This window comes from Marmota monax, unplaced genomic scaffold (genome assembly GCF_021218885.2).
Source record: "Marmota monax isolate L192 unplaced genomic scaffold, Marmota_monax_Labrador192_F-V1.1 WCK01_AAM20220418_F8-fsc00076, whole genome shotgun sequence".
Classification (NCBI taxonomy): Eukaryota; Metazoa; Chordata; class Mammalia; order Rodentia; family Sciuridae; genus Marmota; species Marmota monax.
In genome coordinates, this window is record NW_026692843.1 from 8863014 (window position 1) to 8885421 (window position 22408).

Sequence of the window (22408 nt, forward strand, 5' to 3'; positions counted from 1 at the left end):
GGGTGGCATGTGGACGTTGTGTTCTTAGTTGTGCCTCCATATGCTGCAGATGGGAAGCAGCAGTTGATGGCTGAAGCCAAGCAGCCCTGGCTCTGCAGATGCCCCTCTGCAAGGCAGCCACCACAGCTGCTACCCTGGAACCTGTCTCAGGAAACCTCCTTTGTGAGGCTCCAAGCCTCCAGAAACAGGCCTCTGGTTACCACTCCTCCTGGGCCCTTCCTCACTGCCCACCAGGCAGATGTGTAGAACTGGATTTTTAAAATGATATACATGAAATTCAGCAGAAGGGGAGCTTGACCTGGGCATGACCAGAGCACGCTACCCTGGCCAAGCAGTGCCACAGCTGGGCTGCCCACTGCAGAACGTCAGTCATTTAGTGAGCAAGGCCAGCATCTGATGAACAGAGGGAACCCAGCCCTCAGGGGACAGGAGAAGGGTCTCAGCACCACTCCTCAGGAGGTGCACCTCAGGGAGGAGGCAGCTGCCTGGGCACCAGAGGCGTGGCTTCACAGCAAGGTCCACTGCTGCACCCTAGTGTCTGAAGCAAGCAGTGCTGAGGACCTGCAGCCCTAGTCCCCAGGCACCTCTCATCCCCTACACCATGGTTTTTTTTTTGGATAGCAGGGATTGAACTCAAGGGCACTCAACCACTGAGCCACTTCCCCAGCCCTATTTTGTATTTTATTTAGAGACAGGGTCTTACTGAGTTGCTTAGCATCTTACCATTGCTGAGGCTGGCTTTGATCTTGCAATCCTCCTGCCTCAACCTCCCGAACTGCTGGGATTACATGCGTGCACCACCACGCCAGGCACCTATACCACATCTTATAATCAAATGCCTTGTTTTTACTTTGTCTTTATTTGAGACAAAAAACACCAAAAAAGGTGAAGCCTGATTTTTAAAAGATAAATCAGGTAAGTCCAGGAGACCTCACCCTGCTCTGGGCAGCTTGCACATCAAGACACCCAGCGCCTGGAGAACGAGGAGCCCTGAGCTAGACAGCAATACAGACAGCACTCTACAGCAATGACACACAGCACACACGTGTCTAAGTAGGACAACACGTGCTCCAGGAAGGAGGTGCTCAGACCCAAGCCCATCTTCACTATGGCACACCTGGCCCAGCCCTTCCTCTGAGCTGCAGCCAGGGGCTCACTGTGCGGCGACCGCCACCCTGGGTGTTTGTGCTGGGGGTCCCCGCAGGACGGGCACTTGAGGGGCTGCCTTCTGGCTCCTCTCTGCAGATAGGCGCTCTAGGCGCTCTGTGTAGAAGCCGTTGAAGTCCAGCCTGTGAGGAGGGAAAGAGAGCCAGGGTTCATGGAGAGGTGGGCAAAGCCCCACTGAGATGCATGGCTGTAGGGACCTGTAAGGACACAGTGCTGGTGGCACCATTTCTCCACACAGGTAGGGGTCAAATTAGACACAACTCAAGGCCCTCTCCTGGCTGAAGACAAGGGGGCGTGTGCTCTACCTGCCTGTGCAAGCCCCCCAGCACAGGCCTCAGCTCTTTATGCAAAACTGAGAACGGATCTTGAAACACACAGGAACCAAAAGGCAGACAGCAGCGCTGACGGGCATCTCGGCAGCCTTCTCCTGGAGGGTATGGCCACTGGAGCACATAGACTCCTCTCCTGGCCTCTGACACATCACCTGGCCACAGGAGCCTGAGGGGACCCCAGGGACGGGAACTTGGCAGCAAGTCTCAGTGCTGGGCCACCTCAGAAGCCCCCACTCAGGAACTGGGACATGGCTGAATGGCACAGTGCACCAGGTGGTCCCACTGTCCACGCGGGCACATTCCCAAGGGCATGTGGGACATCACCCTCTCCTGGCAAAAGCTGCGAACCCTTTCTCACGGCCTCCCACTTCCTCCAGCTCAAGGAGCCCTAGCTAGATCCTTTTCTTCCACCATCCTGCCAAGGGAGGGGGAGCGAGGGTCCAGGGGAAGGGGCATTGGCAGGTGGCAACAGACCTGGAAATGACACTGGCCATGCCATGCTCACAGTCGCTAGTGCTGTAGACACTCAGACGGGCCAGCAGGTCTAGTAGGTGGGCGGAGAAGTTCTTATCAAAGCTGTTGATGGTGGCCTCAAAGCCAGAGACCAGATGAGGGGCATCCACATGCTCAGCCAGGCACTAGAAACATAGCCCAGGGTAGTGAGTGCCTGAGGCCCAATGGGCAGTCAGCCTCTGCACTGAGCCCATGGGCATTTGCTTCTTTCTCCTTCCCTGCTCCTTTTTAAATTAAAAAAAAAAAAAAAAAAAAAGAGTACTGGAACATTTTCATACAACGAAATACAGAAAATTAGGATGTCAAAAAATTCCTGAGGCCGTGGCACACAGTAAGACAACAAACACCCGGCGGGCTGGGGCTTTTGTAGGCCTCACACAATTAAGAGCCAAAGGTGGCACAACCTACATTTTCACTCTAGACTTCCAAGCTCAGCCACTTTCTCCTGGTCACTTCTCAAGAAACAAGACAAACTGTCTCCCACCCTCCCTGGCCTCAGGCCCCACATGCTGCCCTCTGTCTCCTCTCTGCCAGCTGCAGTGTGAGTGCCCTGCTCCCACCTCTCGCCTCAAAGGACACCTGGCTTGTTGGCATCTCATGGCTCTTGGGTACCTGACAGGCCACCTACCGTTCCCACCAGTGTCAGGCCCTCATCACATCCATGCAGTTGTTCTACAGGTGACTGTGGCCACACCCTTGAGCCCAGAAGGCTGGATGGGAACTCCTATGGCCCTGTGGAACTCATCTGAGTCTTCTCATCACAGGGGTGACAACCACAAGAATGGGTAGGTGACTCCTTGAGTCTGGAAAAGCCCTCAGGCTACGCACTTTTCTGGCAGTCTCCTTCCGGGGGTGCTCCTCAGCCTGCTCAGACTCTGTGGGTGGCCCCAGCATGGTGCCCTGTTCCAGTGCCCGCCGGCCCAGCTCACTATCCAGTTTCATGCTCTGTGTAAATTTCTAGAGCAGGGTCAAGAGAAAATGCTTGTTAGCTCCAATGTTTCTGCAGGAGCTGAGGGCTGTGCCCATTCTGAAGGTACGGACACTCGGGTGCCTGTAGGAAGGAAGGGTGCAGGTAAGAGGGCATCAGCTAAGCCACAACCTCCTGGGGATCAGCAGCTGATTTTCTGAAAACAACCTGTACATGAGTTTCCCTACTCTGGAACTCAATATGGCTCCTAAGTATCTAAGGAATAGGCTCCACATGTATTCTCCTGTAACCTGCCACCATGTATGTCTCCCACCTCCCAGATCTTGACCCCTCCCCACGTGCTGTCTGCAGAGCACGCTCATGCTCCCCAGTCTTCAGCCCCCAGGCTGCCCCTTCTGCCCACTGACACTTGTTTTCTGTACTGTTTTGGGGTAAGTACTTACGACAAGTTCCTCAATAAAACTTAGGCACATCAAAAAATTTAAGGTTTAATAAAAAACACAAAGGGATTCAAAAAGGACCAGGGCAGGACCCCAAGGAAGCCCATGTTCAGGAAGCAGTGTACTGGTCGGGAAGACCCAGGGGCTCTGCCAGCACTGGAGATGGCACGGGCAGGGCTGCATGCCACAATGGCCCAAACCATCCACCCCGCCTCACCTGCATGCAGTTGGTGAACATGACGCACACAGACATGAGCTTGGAAAAGACCTTCAGCAGCTCAGGATTAGTCAGCATGCAGTCCTTCAGGCAGGTGTCCAAGAAGCTCGTGTGGTGGCCAAGGACATCGTCGATGTTGGAGGCCTGTGAAGGGCTGAGGCTCAGCACTGCCACAGTAGCACCCAGCCTGACCCTCAGAAACACTGCTAAATACAACACTGGCCTGTGATCTATAGGGAAGTACCTGTCCCACAGCCCCCTCCTATCTCCCTCGCGTCATTGTGTTGGAGATGCTGCTGCCTGCTCTCCGCTTCCTCCCTCCAACAGGACATGCTCACAGCAGCCCCAGCATGTGGCTCCCAAGATGCTGCTGTGCAACACCCCGGGCTAGGAGAGCCTTTCCAGCACCAGGATCCAGGAGCTGAAACTCACGGACTTGAGGTTTTTCTCAAGGATGTGCCAGGTTGGCTCCATCACTTCAAACATCATGTAGTACTGGATGTTCTGAACAAAGTTGAGCATCCGCTGCCGCAGAGTGAAGGCTCCTGCGAACCTGAGGGAACAAGGGTTGGTTGCAGGGGAGCCAGCAGAGCTGGGTCTCTACTGTGTCCCACATGCTGCCCACCAGCAGAGTGGACTCTCATGGCCACAGCTCCTGCGTGCTGCTGACAGCTCAGACACCTCAGTGCTGCGCCTAGGAACACTGCTCCTACCTCTGGCTGCATCAGGCTATCAGGTAAGCGACACATCTAGCAGACTTTGCAGGGATGTGCCAAGCAGCCCACCGTGGACACAGAGAACAGCCTCTGTGGTTATCTATGGCACCAGGGCTGGCAGGCGACCAACATGGGAACAACTACTACACAGACTCCATATTTTGTGCCTTATTAAGGCAAATTCTTAAATATTACATCAACCGTTTCTCCACACAGGACTTGTTGCCACAGAACAGGGCACAGAAGGCCTATGAGTGAAGCAATTCCCACACACTGCTGCTGTGTGCACTCAGGAGAGGTGACAAAGGCTACCACCCTCAGGAGGGGCTTGGGTCCTGCAGAGAGACCCAGGTGGGCAGGTACCATGCCATCAAAGGACTGAGAAGAAGGCTGGGGCTGTGAAGGTCTAAAAGCAAAGCCACCTCTCCTGGAGGGAACAGGAAGGACTCTGATGGACGCACCACTTTGCAGAATGCAGGGCGCACTGCTTGGCCGTCTTGTTGCTGATCCAAACACTGCACAGCTGCCGCTCCACGTGCTTACAGTAGAACATGTGCCTAAAGAGCATCTGGTAGCGAGTCAGTGCCTTTCTGCAAGAAGGATGCCCAGGTAGGGGTCAGCAGGAGGCCTGTGCCCAGCCAGGCATCACCAGAGGTGAGGAGGCCCATGAGGAGGCTCTTGCTTCCTGCAGCCTGAATGGACAGCCAGGTCCTCACCTGTTGATGATCAGTGACAGGGGCCACTTGACGATATAGTCAAAGGAGAAGGCCTCCAGGCCACTCAGTGTGAGCTCAGTGGGATCAGCATGGGTCATTGCCTTTTCCTGCTTGGTCTCGATGGCCAGAACCCGCAAGAGCTGAGTGATGAGGTCATGAGGCATCAGGTCAATCTGGGGGCAAAAGCAGTAAACAAAGCATCCAGTTTTCAGAAGAAAAGACCAGAGTCATTCCAGGCCTTCACTCAGTCCTGCCTATCAGGACCTGGAGAAGCAAATTAGGTTCCTAAATCTTGACCCTTGATATTAGAGGCCGGCTTGAAAGGCCACACAACTACCCATAAATCCTAATCCAAAACTCACTAGGGATGCAGCTCAGTGGTGTGAGGTGGCCCTGGTTCCGACCCCAGCACTGCAGAGAAAAACAAAAACTATACCTCCCAATAAGACAGGAAAAAAAAAAAAAAGAAAAAAGCAGATGACTTTCTATATGCCTCCTGCTGCTGGTATAAAGGAGAAACCACAGGGAAGGCTGGATAAACAGTCCCTGAAGGTTGACACCTTTCTTCCACAACTTATGTGATAAGAGACAGGACCGTAATCACAGGCTGTGGGGCTCAGTGGTAGTGCACTTGCCTCACAGGCAGGCACAAGGCCCAGTGCTCAGTCCCCAGCACTGCAAAAACTCCATAAGATTTTAAGAATAGTAACTACAAACAAATAGTACTGTCCACAACATCGATTCATTCAAACGTTTCTTAAGTGCCAACTGCATGCAGAACAGTGTGACAAGAGTTCCCACAAATCATGAAAATGACACAAGAAAAAACAAAGGAAAAGAATAAGTGGGGGCAAAGAATAAAGGAAGAAGAAACACAACCTATGAAAAGATTAGTTGCCCACCAGATCTAACACACAAGTGCCCCTCCTGCCCATCAGCAGCGCAGATGGGGATACCGGATGGGCAGCCTCAACTCCTCAGACAAGGACTGAGACTCAGTCCCAAAGGGGTCAGCCTAGGTGCACAGGGCACAGGCGCACACCCAGTGAGTCACTACTTAGAATTTATCCCATGAAATCACTCCTAAGTTAAGAAGAGCCAAAACACATAAAGCAAGAAAGGGCAGAATTAGAGGGAAAATGAAGTTCAATCACAGTAGTGGAGACCCAGTACCCAGGTGGGAGGGTAAGACGGGAGAGGACCCATGTGAACAGCGGGCAGCCTGACACCTACAGAGCAGCAGCAGCACACTGCTCCAGAAGGCATGTGGACCTTCTCCAGGTATCTGTGAGGCCTGAGCAAGTCTTTTTTGTTTTTTTGTGGTGCTAGGAATTAAACACAAAGCTTCACATCTGCCAGGTAAGTGGAGTACCACTGAGCTACATACCAACATTCCCCAGATAAGTCACATTTTTTACAAAACTGGGATCAAAGTATATTCTCCAAGTACAATGGACCAAAATTAAATATAAGTAACGGGAAAAAAGGAAAGTTTATAATATGTGGAAATTTAACATACCAAATCAATGGGTCAAAGAAGAAATCTCAAGAGACGTTAACAACTACCTTAAGAGGAATGGACACACAATACACAGAACTCACAGGAGGCAGTAAAAAAGTGCTCTCACAACATTCACAAAGGAGTGCCTCAAACCAGACCCTGACCCCATGGCCCGGGACACGAGGAAGGGAGAGGGCTACACCAGCGCCCTCACCCCAGGGCCCTGGATACCAGGAGGAGAGTGAAGTAAACCCCGAGCAGCAGAAAGAAAGGCAAGATGACAGCAAACAGCGGAGCACAGCAGAGGAGATAACAAGCCTAGGTTCTCCTGAAACAGCCGTGAAATTGACAAACTTTTAGCTACACTGAGAAAGACGAGAGGACTCGTCACTAAACTCTGAAACGGGGACAGAGTCCCCTGCACTGCACACCAGCACACAACTTCCCAGCAGAGATGGGCAGGAGCAGCACGGTGGCTTGATGGGGTCTGGAGGGTCTGAAAGGAAACCCCATCCAACCTCAGAGCACACCCCCAAACTCTCCCAAGACCACGAGGAGGCGCACACGACCCTGGCAGGCCAACACTACCTGATGCTAAACTAAACCAGCACACTGCAGGAAACAACTGACAGGCATCCCTGGACATGCAGTGAGGGCTGGCAAACCAGAGAGCCACCCAGGCATGTGACAACCCTGGCGGACTTGGAAGATGCTGGGCGGGGCCCCACCCGGCAGGGCTCCACCCCGCTTCAGGCACCTCAGGAGCAGGCTGCTATGCTGGGAGCCCCACATACCCACCTTCAGGTCGTCCTTGAAGGGATCAGTGTTGGCAGTGCTCATGCGCAGGGCCAGCTCCAGCAGCGCCTCCAGGCGTGTGGGCGTGATGTCCTCTACCGGCTTTCTGAGCTCCTCCTCAGTGAGGTCCATGAAGTGCACAAAGAAGTCGCCCTGGTCCATCAGGAAGTAGCGCTTGATGGACCTGTGCCAGGGAGGAGGTGAGGAGGTGCTGAGCATGCAGCTCAGGGCTGCCACCCTGGAGCACAGCCATCTCACAGTGGGACCAGGCAAGACAGTTCTGTGGGCACAGTACCCTGGGACTCAAGAGACCTATACTAGACAGGGCCACCTCAGCCCACAGAGCAGGTGACACAGGTGCCAGGTCCCAGGCGGCCAGATCGCTCTTACAAGGATAAAGACAACTATTAGGAGGAACATGCTACCCTCAGTCCCAGGCCCTGAGCACCCTACTTGCTGCGCTAAGAGTGAGCAAAGCACAACCTCAGGTGGGCCACCAGCTCTTTCTCCTCCATCAGGAAGTCCAGCAGCACTTTGCTGGCATAGTTGAATGCCTTCTCAATCTGCTCCACATATGCTCGCTCTTTGAGCGTGTAGATGATCTCTTTGGCCACGGGGCAGGTGACGTCGTGACCACACTCTCTGACCACATTGAGGTACTTTCCTGAAAAGAGTTAGGTAAAGTTGAGGAGTTGCCACACCAACCTCCGCCCAGAGCCTCATAAGCCAAACAAGCGTGGGGCAGTGGGCTGGGCACAGTGCACACTTCTGTTCACATTCCACTCTAGCTGGAAAGACAACCAACACCAGTGGACAGGGCCAAAAGCCCGCCTGGCCTGCAGAGGCTTTTCACACGTGGGGTTTTCCAATCAAGAGAGTGGAAGTAACTTCACATGGGCCTGAGGAGAACCAGGGAGCTAAATCACCTACTGGGCCCTTTCTGTGCCAGTTCAGCTTTCAGAACCCACACACCACAGTCCTGGGGGCCACTAGCACCTAAATTGGATCCTAACCTCATTCGGACAGACTAAAATGAAGGTCGTGTGTATCCTCAATGGTTTTTCCCATAGTGGTGACATTTTAGAAGTTAAAAAACAAAGATGTAAAGGATTGAGACAGCTTCCTGATCAGGGCATGGAATAAATAAGGCCACTGCCTGAGTGTTCAGGACCCACCAGAGGCCAGCAGCCTGGTGCACGAGAAGACCCCCTGGGCAAAATCACCCCATGGGCACTGGAGCTAGAAGGCTGCAACCATCCCAGTGGGGATGTGCTGCAGCAGGAGGCCACAACCTCCCTGGGAAGGGCCCCTGGGCTGAGAGCTCCACACCATGGAGTCACCTGTGCTGAGGATCTTGCCGGCCACCTTCTGCAAGAAGGACGGGATCTGCTGCTGCACCACGGTGTATCGCTGGTCCCAATACTTGTCGTTGTAGTCTTCCTGAATCTTCTCCTTCCGTAGTTCATGCTCTTCCACCATGAACTCACTGGAAGCCACAGACAGATGATCAGGCCACCATGGAGTGCCACTTCCAGAGAGGTCTTACCAGGGCAAGGTGACTCGCCATAGTTACCTCTCAGCTGTGAGTTAAAATGAACCTCCAACCTCACTTTGGAGCAAGCAATGACCCTAGGTCAGAGGCAGGTGGTCCGATACCGCATATCTATCCTTCCCTTAGCACAGGCCACCCAGTGTCGCCAAGGAGAACCAGACACCCTCCACGGAGCCTCTAGCATCACTTGCACACAGCGAGGTAGAAGCTGGGTTCCTTGATAGGCCCACCACACCAATAGCAAAGAAAAGGGGCTGGGATGCAGCTGCGTAGAAGAGGGTGTGCTCAACATGGAAGGCCCCAGTTTTGAGCATCAAAAAAAAAAAAAAAAAAACAACAACAAACAAACACAATTCTATGTCACAAATATACTTCAAAAAGTTTTGACATGCACATTTCAACACCACAGAACCCCTAAGGAACTGGCCCATTTTTGTCCTATGAATTTGGAGGCATCATGCTGAGGAGACGTCCCCACATCAAGGTGACTGTGGACTGACTCCAGGTGACCCCAAGGGCTTCACTCAGCAGAAAAAAGCTGCAGAGCAACATCCCAGCAGCCAGATTGTGGCAGCAGATTGCACAGGAAGATGCAGGCAGGCATGGCTGCTTTGTGGAGCCCCACCTGTAAGGGTCATGGATGATGCCCCTGTAGATCCACTTCTCCAGGACCTCAAAGTAGGGCGCACTGGCCGCCTTGGTCAGGTACAGGCACAGCTCCTGCGCCTGGCTGTCCCCCGTATAGTTGAAGCTCCTGTCGTGCAGAAGGCTCAGTGTAGACCCGCCCATGCACTCGCCTCTATCCACCGAGGTGGCTGCAGAAGGAGAGAGGCTCACTGCCTAGGAAATGCCTCCTGGTCCACCCCAACCTTGCTGGACAGTGCTTCTCCCTGGGAATGCCCAGATGGTAAAGCTGTAGCTGTTAACTAAAGCTCATCAAGGAAAGCTTATAGGGCCTTCCGCATGCAGACCACTAACATGGCAAGCCACAGGCTTTGCCTCAGGACCCTACTCCAGAAAGTCAACCCTGAGTGTCCTGCCCAGCCTGGGCTCCCTCCACATGTGCTGTCAGGAGCCTGCCACCTGCTGCCCTCCATCAGGCAGGAACATACCAAGGGAGGCCAAGATGTCCACAGTGCGCATGGCTGGCTGGATGTAGAACCAGAGCTTCTGCAGTGACAACAGGCCCTGCCTGTGCAGCTGCTCCAGCTGAGTGATCAGAATAAGGTACTCCTTTACCAGGGTTCTCATGGCAGCCGCCAGGGCATGGTTCACCTGCCCATATTCAAAGGAAGATTTTTCTTCAATGAACCTACAGGAAAAATGCATCAAGCATCTTTGAAAAGGCAAAACTCACATTTTCAGATCTTCTAAGTCTCTCCTCATCCAGGAAGCAAATGACACTCAAGCCCTCACCCGCAAAGGAACCTGTCCCAAGAGGGAGGAGGCCAGGTGGTGATTCTCAGACCCTTGCAACATGCCAGGAGCAAGGCAGAGCTGCAAGCCAGGGAGGAGGTGTTTCTGCAGCAAACAGGCCTGACCTCCTTCCCATGTCGCAAACTCTCAAGCCCAGCCCACCTGGTCACAGTGGAGTAGCTGGCGGCCACAGGGAGGATTCTGTTCACCAGCTCCCGGATGGACAGGTCCAGGTTGGGGTCCACAAGGAAAGTGCGGTTCTGTCTCCCAGCCAGGGGCTGGGCAGTGATGTACCTGCCATCAACACCCACCAGCACGTAGAGCAGGTCCTCTACCACAGCTGACTCCTGGGAGGCCAATGGCAGCGTGCCTGCAGGACACAGACATGCTGGGAGCCCAGCCTCCCCAAAGACCAGTCACTCTTGCCTGTCCCCTTCTTGGTAACCCCGCACACAATGATGGACACAATCAGCAAGCCACTACCCTAGCCTGGACAGGTTCCCCTATAGCACCACGGGCAGTAGCAGGATATATGCCTGGACACTGCAGGGCCCTCCTTAGGCCAAGCAAATGAAAACCTATGCTAGACCAAGCCCAGTGGCATACTCCTTAATCCCAGAAGCTTTGGAGGCTGAGGCAGGAGGATCACAATTTTAAAGACAGCCTCAGCAACTTGGCAAGGCCCTAAGCAACTTAGCAAGACCCTGTCTCAAAATAAAAAAAATAAAAAGGGCTGGGGATGTGGCTCAGTGGTAAAATGTTCCTGAGTTCAATCCCTGGTATGAAAAAGAAAAAGAAAATGAAATCCTATGCAGTATTAGCTACCTGTCACTTAGCAAGGGGAGCTCAGAGACCCTGGGCAGCCAGGTAAGCAGCCTCTACAGTCACAACTGAGAAGCCCAGGCTGTGCACAGACAAGAAAGGCCTTTAAGACAATATCTTCTTGAATTCCAAGAAACTAGCTGTTTCGAACACAGGACAAGATGGTGCAGGCACAGTGAGGTTTCCCTATGACCATCCAAGGGACCTGTAAGGATAGTCAGAGGACACCTACTGAGGCTACCCACCAGCATCTCCTGCCATCCCGAGATGCCTGCCGGTGCCTGCAGCTGAGGCAGCTCAGGAAGATGTTGAATGACAAACTTTGGTTTGACAAAATTTCTGTTAGCCCTGCACACTGCTGTGCAAGGCAGTGTCCCGTGACCACAAGATAGATACAAAAATCAGGGTGCAAATGTGATCTGTGATCATCCCCAGCAATGCCAGACACAAGTTAGACCCACAATCTCAAGTCCCACTTCTCTCTGTTGCTCCAGTGACCCTCAGCAGAGGATGGTGGCCCAAGGCCTCGCCAACTCCTTGACATGGAGTGACAAGATTCAAGGCACTGGAAAGATCTGTACACAGGGCACCTGGGGGTGGTGACACATGATGTGGCAAGGCCAGTCGGTTCCAGAACGGCCACAAGTGGGGTGTCCTGAGAGTACGGGGGCCCAGGTCCCCAAGGCCTGCCCACAGCTGCACAGGCTTCCTTCAAGCCACTCACCAACATACCCAGGGTCAGTGTGTAGTGTCCCTGTCACATAATATCTCCCTCCTTTGTGCAGCCCTTTCCAGAATGGGGAAATACATTTTCTTATAAGATGCCCTATAGGTTCTAAAACCATCTCTCATGCTCCTTGCCAGCACAGACAGCAGACTTCAGGTCTCACGCCGCCTTCTCTGCCTCTCCAGGGCTGCCCAGGATTCCAGTTAGGTTCTTGTGGGGTCTGGAATCTTATTTTTTAATTGCTTCATAATTTTTCAAGAACTGTGCCACTCCAGAGTCTAGGCCACAGCAAGCACTTCTTGACTCTCCAGTGGACAGCTCTTGGTTCTGCCCATGAGTCTGCCTGCCCTGTGTTGAGGCCACTCAATAGGACTCCAGCTGAATTTCGGCTGTGCGTTATCAGCTTAAGTTACAACTGAAAACATACACGCAGGTAGATCATTTTCTATACCTTGTCACTGACTTGCAACAGGATCACATTTGCCTGGGGACAGGAGAAAAGTGCTGGACTTCACCCACCATCCTGTGCAGGCAAGAGCAATTTCCCACTGACTCCGCATGGAGCCCGGTGTGACACTCCACACTTTCTCTTGATTCAACTGCGAGCCAATGAGCAGGATGCTACAGCTATGCTACATCCTTGATTTGCAGCCTTGTTTCTCAGTCCGGAAAAAGGACTTATGAACTGCTGCATACAACCTGTGGTGTGCCAGTACACAAGTCCCAGATCCCCAACGGCCTGTCCTGAAACAACCACACCATGTACCAGACACACGACTTTCAAGACCTTGGAGAGAACAGTGCTAACTCAAGCACCATTGCAGAACCCAAGGTCATTACAAACCACTCTCCTGTGGTCTGTGCCACACACCAGGACACACACTTGGGAGGACCCAGCTGCAGCCTGCCCCACAGCTCTAGTGAGAGGGCACAAGATGAGCCAGGTGAAGATCCCAGCAAGTCAGTGTCTGCTGTGGGCAGGGACAGAATGTGGAGCATGGCCAGCCTGCCCACAACAGCATGCTGAGTTACAGGCATGTCACCTGTGGTCTCCTTCCCTGCCCAGCATCACCGTACAAGCAACTCATCGTGAAATCCCCGGGTGTCAGACGGTGAAGACATGACATACCTATGGGTAAAGCCACATCTGAGCTCAAGCTGGAGCCAGTTAGGAAATCCCCGACCAGAGTTGGTCTCTCATACACCCAAGCTGGGAAGACGGGGAGCTGCTGGCCTGAATTTTTTTTGTTTTGCTTGTCTCGAAGCATCTTTCTTGTAAGTTCCAGAGACTAACAAAAACATTAAAAAAAAAAAAAAAAAAAAACAGAAGATACACATCAGTGCAATGAGAACCAAGACATTTGTGGAAATGACCCATCTGTGGCAGAGAAAGAACAAACTTACACACAAAGCTTAATTATGTGGAAACGAGATATACTTCCACCTGCCACTCATGACGCAAAGGCTGGGGAGCAAGAGGTGGAAAGACCCAGTCCTCTCCCCAGGCCTTGGCCGAGGCTGAAGCACCAGCAATGGGAGCGTGGGGAGCCTGTGTTTCAGACCAGAACCCTCTGCATGGGAAGAACCCAAGTCCCTTTTTCCTAGAAGTGATTAAGTTCAATAGGACTTGCTGGACAAAGAGGCACCAGCAAAGGGCATGCTGGGGAAGGCCCCAGGACAGATCTAGAGGCAGTATCAAGGTCAACCCTCCCAGAGGACTGGACACCAGAGGGTGGCCAGCTCATATTTGGCCAGCCAGCCTGCAGAAGGACCAACTTGATTTGTTCCAGCAACAGGTACTCATGGGGAGAGTAGTGTGAAGGCTGTATGGTCGAGAACGTAGGCTTCGCACTCGATCGGCAGACATGGCATGCCAACAGCTCAGCTCTGTCCTTAGCACATGTGCTAGGCTATATGACACATGGCAGAACGTGGCTCTAAAGAGTGGTCCGGAGCCACAGAGAAGGGTCTGCATCAGCTATCAAAAACACACCTGAGACTGAGACTCACAAGTACAGAACAGAGCAGGACAATCAAGCCAAGAGCAGCAAGCTCAGGAGAAGAAAATCCAGATGACCTACGAACACAACAGCATCAGAGACACCGCAGGCAGACACATGAAGACTGAGAGGTGCAGAGTCAGAACCACCATAGGCTTCAGGAGGGAAATCAGTGTGTGACCCATGTCCCATGAGTCTGTGGCAGGTGGCCCCCACTAGAATCTCACCACCACTCTTCACTCTTATGATCCAGAATTCCTGACTGAAGGGCATGATCAGTCTTAGCCTCTCTAAAGTTGGATTCATTCTTAATAGACAATAGAGACAAGCCTGCCCAGCTGGTACCCACTGCTGTTGCTACCGTGGCACCTAGCAGCCATGGTGGACTTGTACCTGCTGTAGTGTGGAGCCTGTGGTCACACTGCCCAGTTGCTTCCTCAGCTCTTCAAGCTCCTGCATGGACATCTTGGAGGCCGTTGCAGGGCCGCCGAAAGTGGTAGTGCTGGTGACCGCAGCAGTGGCTGCAAGCTCAGCTCTTTCTTTTGCATTCTGCTGCAAATACTGCAGAGTCTGAAAATATGCAAAACTGTGCATTCACACTGGGCCAGCATGTGCCCCCTTGCCTGGCAGAGCAAACCCCATCCTTCCTTCCTAACCTACACACCACTTGTGGAGGGCAGGGGACTCCCATGGCCCAATAGCCACAGTCTGCTCTCCAGAGGATCATGCTACATGGTATCACTTACCATACCTCCCAAATGTCAGAGGAAGGAATCTCACAGCCTTTTTAAAGAGCCAATACCTTCTTATCCCCCCAAGGACAAGTTCTTCTCTACGCATCACCTGTGGTTCCTGGGCAGCAGCAACCACCTCCTCTAACCTATCCTGGCACTACTGGTCTATGAGCCCCTGGCACACCCCTCCACACAGCAACCTAGCACACCACTCACTGGCTTTGTCACCTTGATGCACGGTACATGTACTAGGCAGGAGCCCAGCACGACACACCATAAAAAGCAAAAGCCCACCACCGCAGGGTGCTGTGCCAGTTTCTCAGGTCTATGCCCCTTGTGAGTTACTGTTCATTCTGATTCACCAAGCACACTCCACATGCCCTCAAAGTGTTCCTGGCATGGGATAGGAAAAAGTCAATAAGAGAAGGGACAGGGTGCAAAGAAGAATACAAGAGGTGTAACCTGCATTGGCACAGGGGTTCCACGAGTGACTATGGTACATAAGACTCCTCCAGACACTCAAGGGTGCGCCTGACAGGCCCTGTCAGGTGGAGCAGAGGATGCACAGGGCATTTACCTCTTTGTCTTCTGTGAACTTTGACAACAAATACACCAGAGGGTCAAGGTTCCTTGTATTTTTAGACTTCAGCTCATCGTATTTCTTTAGAAAATCTTCAGGAGTACGAGAAAATTCTGCAATTTTGACCTTAAAAACACAAGCATGAGTGATCTGATGGCAATTAAGCACCTGGAAAAATTTTTAAGAAAATTAAGCACAAGACCAAAAAGAGTTAAATTATATGGGCTAAATAATCACACACCTAAAACTAAGAAAATTGACCTAAACCTTTGATCAAACCTATCCACAATTCCTCTACAGTTTCTCTCACTTTTTGCTTCTTAGACAAGAGCAAATAATAAGCACTTACCTTTTCCTGGTAGCTCACACTTTCATTTCACACCCTGAACTCTAGTCCCCATAGGATTTATTACCCTGTATGGCTCTAGGACACATTTCACCCAGTGACTTGTATGTGCTGACGATGACTACAGAAGTTTGCGTGTCTCCCTTCACCCTACCCTATTAGCTTGTCTAACTGTCCTGGCTATTATCCAAATAAGTGAAACTTCACAATGTGTTTTAGAAACAGATTCCAAATTTAAAACCATCTTTCACTGAAAATCTTTTTAAATCATGTGTAATGTGACTGAGGAAACACCTTGAAAAATTTCAATGTGTTTAACAGCGGTAGCTTTTTACCTGTAGGAATGTCCGAGCTTCTGTGAGCCCCTCCCTGGGAAATAGCAGGGTAGTACCTACGTCAGGGTTAAAGCCAGCTTACTTGGGCTTCCACTGACTCATCTACACAATGTGAAGTGACAGCAGCTGCTACCAGGAGCCAGGAGAACGGCAGAGTGGAGCATGTCCTTGGCCCATGGGAAGCACTCAACAAGTACTGTGGCTTCCCTCACAGGAGCTGCTGTAACTGCCAGAAACAAGTACCTACCCTGACGTGCATGGCCCTGCAGCAAGGACTAATGCTCACCTTGGCACTGTGGGCAGAGACGGTGGTTGTGACATACGGGGTCCGGTTCTTCTGCAGCAGATCGATGTAGACCTCAGCTCCATCTCCACTGTGGACACGCAACAAGCTGAGCAGCTCATTGACATCATGATGAATCCGAAATTCACTCATGGTTTCAGCTCTGAGACATCAACATCACAAGACACACTCTCCTAAAGGAAAGAATAGAATTATTCATAAAATTAACCTCTATGAAAAAATTAAAAGATCAAATTTGACCAACTTCATGCTTTGACAAAACAGATCACCTGGCCCAGCCCAGGCCCCCCCACACCATGATGCCCTCCCTCTCCCCTCCCACCTGTGCAGTCAGTTCTACTTGCCTCCTTTTCCTCAGGGAGCTGTGGCATGCTAGCTGGCCTCACTGCTTTCACCAGGGCTACACCCTTCTGACAACCCAAAGTGCTGCTCCTTCACAAGCTGGGCTTTTAGCACACTCTACCACTCAGGCAGTGCACCAGGCAGGTTGTGCGAATGGCCCTGTGGGCTCTCCTCTCCTGGGAGACTATGTGCACACTTAGCCCTAGGCCAGCAGGAAGTAGCTGTGCTGCTCCCCTTGGCTAATGCATACACAATAGTGTGAGGCACTGGGTTCAATCCTCTGCACCACATAAAAATAAATAAAACTTTTTAGTTGTCCATTTACAACTAAAAAGAATTAAAAAGTAACTATAAATTTCATATGAATAATTCAAAACACCTATGTGTGGGTTCTTAAATTAGGATCCACAAATAACAAAAGAACCCTTAAAGATAATCATAATCATTTGTCTGTGAATTTTGTGAGGAAATGGTCTTGCAACAAATTTTTAAAGGTTCTGTGACCCAAAAGGTTAAAAAGTACTGCACCAACAGCTCAGACAGAAACAGCTGTTGAGTTAGACTTCAAGAACAGGAGACCCAGCACACACTCCCACAGCTTGCTAATTTTGTAGGGGGCATCAACTGGAACTCTAACCTCAGGGTAATGGAAAGCTTGTTAAATGAACCTCCAGCACTGGCCAAGGTAAGTGTCTCCAAGAATGAAGGTGAGAGGAGGAGGCCTGAAGTGGCGCCCAAGTCCCCAGCACCTTACTTTCCAATCAAGAGGCGCTCATGTAACCACAGTAATGGAACAGGACCTCTCTTCCTTGGCACTGCACACAGGTACACAGAAGCCATGCTCAAAGATGAAACGTTCCACAAAGCGGGGTGACCCACACCTGCAATCCCAGAGACTCAGGAGGTTGAGGCACGAGGACCGTAAGCTCAAGCCCTGTCTCAAAATCAAAGGGGTTGGGGATGGAGCAGGTGGTAAAGCGCTCGTGGGTTCAAGCCCCAGCGCCCAAAAAGGAAGAAACAGCGGCGCCGGGAGAGTGAAGGCTCCACGCCGCCGACTAGGTAAGGTTGTCCTCCGACTTTCGTCCCCCTGCGCGGCTGTGGGCTCGGGTGGCAGCACCGCCTGGGACCTCCTCGCCCCGTTACCTGTGGTGGACGGTGGAGGAGCCGGAGAGGCAGAGCCCGCAGGACACAGGCAGGGCCGCGGGGCAGATTCGGGAAGCCCCCGCAGTGCGGCCGGCGGAGGCGGGTCACAGTGGACCGCCAACTTCCCGGTCCACTGGCCCAGCTGCAGGGCCGTTCCGGGGCCCGGGAGAGGCGGCCGCATCCTGCCGGTGCAGGCGGGCGGAGAATGCGGCCTGAGGGGCAGGGGCAGAGGGAGGGGCAGGGGCAGAAGCTGCACGAACCAGCCAAGCGCCGACTCACCTCCGCCGCCGCCGTAGCCGCCGCGCGCGCGGGCCGCCACAGGAAGCGCGGCTACGTCACGTCCGGCTCCGCCTGCGGATGGTGGCCGACGGGCTGCGGCGCCGCCGAGAAGGGCGATGCTGCTGCCCGCCGCGCTGAGCGCCCGCCTGGCCGGCACGCCCGGGGCGGCCGAGCCGCTGCCAGTGGAGAGGGACCCCGCGGCCGGGGCGGCGCCCTTCCGCTTTGTGGCACGCCCGGTGCGCCTCCCGCGGGAGCACGAGCTCTTCGAGGTGCGGGGACACAGGGGCGCAGGGGCGGGGCCTGATGCTGGGGCGGGTCCCGGCCTTAACCTCCGCGCTTGTCTCCTGTAGGACGGGGACGTGCAGAGGCATCTCTACCTGCAGGATGTGCTCACCCAGGTGGCCGAGGAGCCGGAGAGGTCCAGGTGAGCGACTCCGCCCGCGCCCGTTCCCCCCGCACCGCCTCGTGCAGCTGAGGGCTCAGATCCCTCCACAGAGACCCTCCGGTGCAAGCGTTGGCACGTCTGGTGACTGGCTTCTACTCCATCTGTGGCCTGTTTAGGGAAATTTCATTTTTTAAATAAGTAAGGCTTGGAGTATGGCGCGGTGGCGCACTCCTCTAATCCCAGCGTTCAAGGCCAGCCTGGGTCATGTAGCAAGACTCTGTCTCAGTATAAAAATGAAAAGGGCTAGGGTTGTATGTATCTCAGTGGTAGAGCACCCCTGAGTTCAGTTCCCAGTACCGAAAGAACCTCAGGAGCTTTATTGGGCCTTTTACTCTGGATGAAAAGTCACCATTGGGGTTTCTGCTTTAGCAAAGTGTGCCTCCTCCGTTGAGATTAGCCTCCTTTCCCAGGGTGCCTGAGTTCACCTGTCAGGTCCCTGGCTGCTGCCAGGTGTTTGCTGCCCTCGAGGACTACCAGCACCATTACAACATGCTACACGGGAATGCCTGCTCCCTCTGCAGCCGCGCCTTCCCTTCCGGACATCTGCTGGATGCCCACATTCTGGAGTGGCATGACTCCCTCTTCCAGATCCTGGCGGAGAGGCAGGACATGGTGAGTAATTAATCAGGCTGGGCACACATTGTGCTAGGGACTTGGATCAGGGAGGTGACACCCTATCTTTTGCAGTACCAGTGCTTGATTGAAGGTTGCCCAGAGAAGTTTAAAACCAGCCGAGACCGGAAGGATCACATGGTGAGGTTCCACCTGTACCCCGCGGATTTCCGGTTTGATAAGCCCAAGACAAGCAGAGGGTACGTGAGGAGTAGGGTTGTTGGCCGCCCCTGGTCTTAGGAGATGTGAGAGCAGCTTGAATGGGTGGAGGCTTTTTTTGTTTGTATATACCTGCAGGTAGCTGACATTCTGACCATGGGGATCAGTACTCAAAGGGGTTACACAAAAAGGGTAGCTTCCCCTCAAAGGGAAATGTCAGAGGAGTTCCTGGCCAGGAGTAGCAAAACAGGGATGTAGGAATGGCAGGCACTCCTTTCCCACTCTTGCACCTGGGCTGAATCGCACATGCCCTAGTTTTCAGAGTTAGGAAGCTGCCAGCAGGGGCCTATGGAGTTCATCCAAAGCCATGAGCATCCTCCCCCTTGGTAGGCTTATACCATGTGGCACCATAAAAACAGTATATTTGAAAGACAGAGTGTGATCATATTTAAATATATAAAATACAGGGCATATTATGTGAACTGTGACCTTGCCATAAGCATTCACCCCTTTTTTTTTTTTTTTTTTTTTGATAGCCTGGAAATTGCACTGTAAAATTAGACTATGCCAACAGAGTACGAATATCTTTGCAAGAAAAAAAGAGTCCTTTGCTTGAAAGTTTATTTCTGGGGGAAGCCAGGGCTGTGGGAGTTATGCTGAGCCGTTGCTGACACTCTGTCTTCTGCAGCCCAGCCACACGGAGGTCTGATGCTGACCTGTCAACTGCAGCCCTCAGGGATGAAGGGGATGCAATGGAAGTCTGCTCCGAGCCTGCAGCAGCACCCCCAGCACCTGTAGGTGAGAAGCGGACCTACATCCACAGGTCAGTGTGGACATCTTCCTGAGACAGTAACACTGGGCAAGTGTTGGCCTCATGAGGTTGAAAACCAGAACGTTCTGGTGTGTTATGTACCATGAAGTCCAGGAATGCAAACTACCCTTTTAACTTCACTCAGTCCATGGGGGACCTTCACTTGTAATTGTTTCAGTCACAATCTGGCAGACTTGTTTTCTAGTATGGAGTTAAAACTGACTTGGAATCTGGTTTTGGGGAAAATGTTAACCATGGGGAAAAAAATCGCTGAAGACTCTGAACTGGCTGGAAGATGGATGTGTGTTTCCCTCATCTGCCTTCTCACCTTTGCCTAGACTGGCCTGTGAGTGGCCCAGACGCTACGGGAGGTCAGGTTTCAGGGGATGCTAGATAACGGGACATGAGCACCACAGAAAGCTGGGGCACAGCTGAGATCTCAATGAGTGGCCAGTGCCTGGGAATGTCTTCCACAGGAAGCAGATCTGACTCCAGGAGCTGCCTCAGGGCCCAGGAGGGCAGACTCCACTTCTTGGATGTTGCACTGGATGTTGCACAGAGTGAGAGAGGGAACATTCTAGAATAAGAAGGAATAAAGAATCACACACAAGGCTGCTATTATGAGTTGGGTTGCTTGTTGGCAAAGAAAGTGCCATCACTTGATGTGAACTGTTTTCCATTCCAGAGTGCCTTCTACCATCTGTTTTGGCCAAGGTGCATCTCGAGGGTTTAAAAGCACCCAGAAAAGAAACAAACACCACTGACAGATCCAGATGGGAGAAAGAACCAGGCATCTGTGTGGACAGTGCAGGAATGGGGCTCCTGCAGGGGCTGATGGCCCTCGGGCCTCTCTCACACTTGTCATGTGGGCACCCTGGGGCTGGGCCTTTGCTTCCCTCCTTGTCTGGGTCCCTCAGTGAGTTACCAGAAGCGGCAGGGGATTTAAAGCTTCCAGAGATGACTGGGACAAACAGCAGGCTCAGGAGACAGCTCACCTCTTTCTGCAGGGACCACCCTAGGGACATTCTTTTTAAGCACATGAAATAAATATTTTTCACCAAATTCTTTACTCTTATTTCTATGTTGTTGAACTTATCAACTAAGAGTATTGCACTTTGAGGATTCACTGTTCAGAGAGATTTATGAGGAGCCCCTGAGAGTTGGTTTGTAGGTCAGGTACAGCAGTCCCTGAGTCCTTACCTTCAAGGCCGTGAGAAGGACACCCAGATGGTCTTTGTGCCCCACCCACCCAGCAAGCTCCTCTGGGACACAGTGCTGGAGAAGGGGTGCAGCAGGAAGACACACAGGCCTGTCAAGCAGGAGAGAAGCGGCCAGGGGTGCAAGACTTAAGGTGGGAAAGGCAGCTCAGGAGGTCAGAACAGGTGTGGGAAGCACAGACAGGCAGGCAGTAGCATGTCCTGGAGAAATATGATTATGCTGGGTAAAACCTGTGCTCCAGGGCCAGGCCTGGCAGAGGCCCATCCCCACTGCCAGGCATCTGGGTGCTTCTGTGCCAGAGGTGCTAGCACAACAAGCCCTTCCCTGCCTCACCTCACCACCTGCTGTTTTCCTGGACTTGGGGCCTGACCAGAAGCAGCTGGTGGTCACTTGTGACTCCTGGTACAGAGGTGCAGCCAGGCTCATAGTTCTCAGAGGGAATCTTGAGGATGACCTCAAATTCAGAAAACATTCCACTGGCACTTCAGGCACTAAAGCAGGTGCAAGTGCTCAAGGAAAACAGCTTGAGTGCAGTCCTGGTATGCAGGGAGGAAACCCAGTGCACACTGTTGGGGTAGGAAGTGAGCATCCCCTGGGGGCAGATGTGGCCACTTGAGAAAACAGAATGCAAAACATCTCCCAACTCCCCGTGGGAGGCCTTGTCTCAGTGTGTCCACTATCCTGCTGTCCTCCTTGTATGCTAGTGCTGACCAGTGCTCTCCACAGTGATGGGATTGATCCTTTCCACAGCAGCACATTCTGCCAGACCTATGTTGTCTGCAGTTTGGGTCACTAGGAGTGTGTTGCAGCCTTTGAGGACTGTCCATGCTGGGATCCTCTCCTAGATTCCTCCCTCACTAGAAAGCTATATGTTTTTCCTGTCTCTGTTTTTCTCTTGACAAATATGGAATGCAGAACTGATGGGAAGAAGACTCCAGCATTGCAGTGAGGTCCAGGTGGGCCGCTCAGTCTCTGGGGAGACCTCCTCTCCCTGCTGCAGAGTCCCGGTGGGTTCAGGTCCAGCTGTCAAACAGAAGCACTTTCCAGAAAGAGGTCACTTGCAGGCTTCAGGATGGAATGTGCATCAGTGCTTTTTGTGGTGGAAAACTGGATTGCCACGCTTGGGTTTCGGTGACATATCTGCGTTTTCTTGCTGGGGGATCAGGACCTGCTGGGGTGATGTTTCTTTCTAATTAGTGTGTGGAGCCTTGGTCTTCTCTTTGCTTTTACCTGGAAATCACCTTTCACATGGGAAACA

At 52.5% G+C, this 22408-nt stretch overlaps 2 protein-coding genes across 3 annotated transcripts; one reads left to right on the plus strand and one right to left on the minus strand.

The window, feature by feature from the left end:
- Positions 1 to 840: 840 nt before the first annotated feature.
- Tubgcp2 (tubulin gamma complex component 2) lies at positions 841 to 17970 on the minus strand. Of its 2 annotated transcripts, none has more exons than XM_046448711.1 (18): positions 17906 to 17970; positions 16124 to 16314; positions 15154 to 15282; positions 14236 to 14412; positions 12972 to 13131; positions 10456 to 10663; positions 9990 to 10189; positions 9503 to 9692; positions 8666 to 8811; positions 7809 to 7989; positions 7329 to 7509; positions 5030 to 5202; positions 4775 to 4903; positions 4030 to 4150; positions 3598 to 3741; positions 2841 to 2969; positions 1974 to 2137; positions 841 to 1289 (listed from the first exon to the last, which is right to left on the minus strand). In XM_046448711.1, the coding sequence occupies exons 2-18, from the start codon at positions 16271 to 16273 to the stop codon at positions 1154 to 1156; spliced, it is 2718 nt and encodes a 905-aa protein (XP_046304667.1). In that variant the 5' UTR covers positions 16274 to 16314; positions 17906 to 17970; the 3' UTR covers positions 841 to 1153. The 2 variants fall into 2 exon arrangements, with proteins under 2 accessions (XP_046304667.1, XP_046304668.1); XM_046448712.2 differs by lacking the exon at positions 17906 to 17970 and adding an exon at positions 17627 to 17844.
- A 16-nt stretch (positions 17971 to 17986) lies between these two features.
- Positions 17987 to 20994, plus strand: Znf511 (zinc finger protein 511). Its single transcript, XM_046448713.2, has 6 exons — positions 17987 to 18174; positions 18256 to 18329; positions 18761 to 18962; positions 19038 to 19162; positions 19810 to 19944; positions 20618 to 20994. The coding sequence occupies exons 1-6, from the start codon at positions 18022 to 18024 to the stop codon at positions 20694 to 20696; spliced, it is 768 nt and encodes a 255-aa protein (XP_046304669.1). The 5' UTR covers positions 17987 to 18021; the 3' UTR covers positions 20697 to 20994.
- The last annotated feature ends 1414 nt before the right edge of the window (positions 20995 to 22408 follow it).

What these genes read in the sequence shown, in the direction of transcription:
- Znf511 (XM_046448713.2), top strand. Translation starts at nt 18,022, where the DNA reads ATGCTGCTGCCCGCCGCGCTGAGCGCCCGCCTGGCCGGCACGCCCGGG. An exon ending in GGGAGCACGAGCTCTTCGAG is followed by an intron (nt 18,175 to 18,255) that starts GTGCGGGGACAC and finishes TGTCTCCTGTAG; the next exon opens with GACGGGGACGTGCAGAGGCA. An exon ending in AAGCGGACCTACATCCACAG is followed by an intron (nt 19,945 to 20,617) that starts GTCAGTGTGGAC and finishes TTTCCATTCCAG; the next exon opens with AGTGCCTTCTACCATCTGTT.
- Tubgcp2 (XM_046448711.1), bottom strand. Translation starts at nt 16,273, where the DNA reads ATGAGTGAATTTCGGATTCATCATGATGTCAATGAGCTGCTCAGCTTG. An exon ending in AGTTCACAGAAGACAAAGAG is followed by an intron (nt 14,413 to 15,153) that starts GTAAATGCCCTG and finishes GCATATTTTCAG; the next exon opens with ACTCTGCAGTATTTGCAGCA. An exon ending in GGACATCTTGGCCTCCCTTG is followed by an intron (nt 9,693 to 9,989) that starts GTATGTTCCTGC and finishes CTCCTTCTGCAG; the next exon opens with CCACCTCGGTGGATAGAGGC.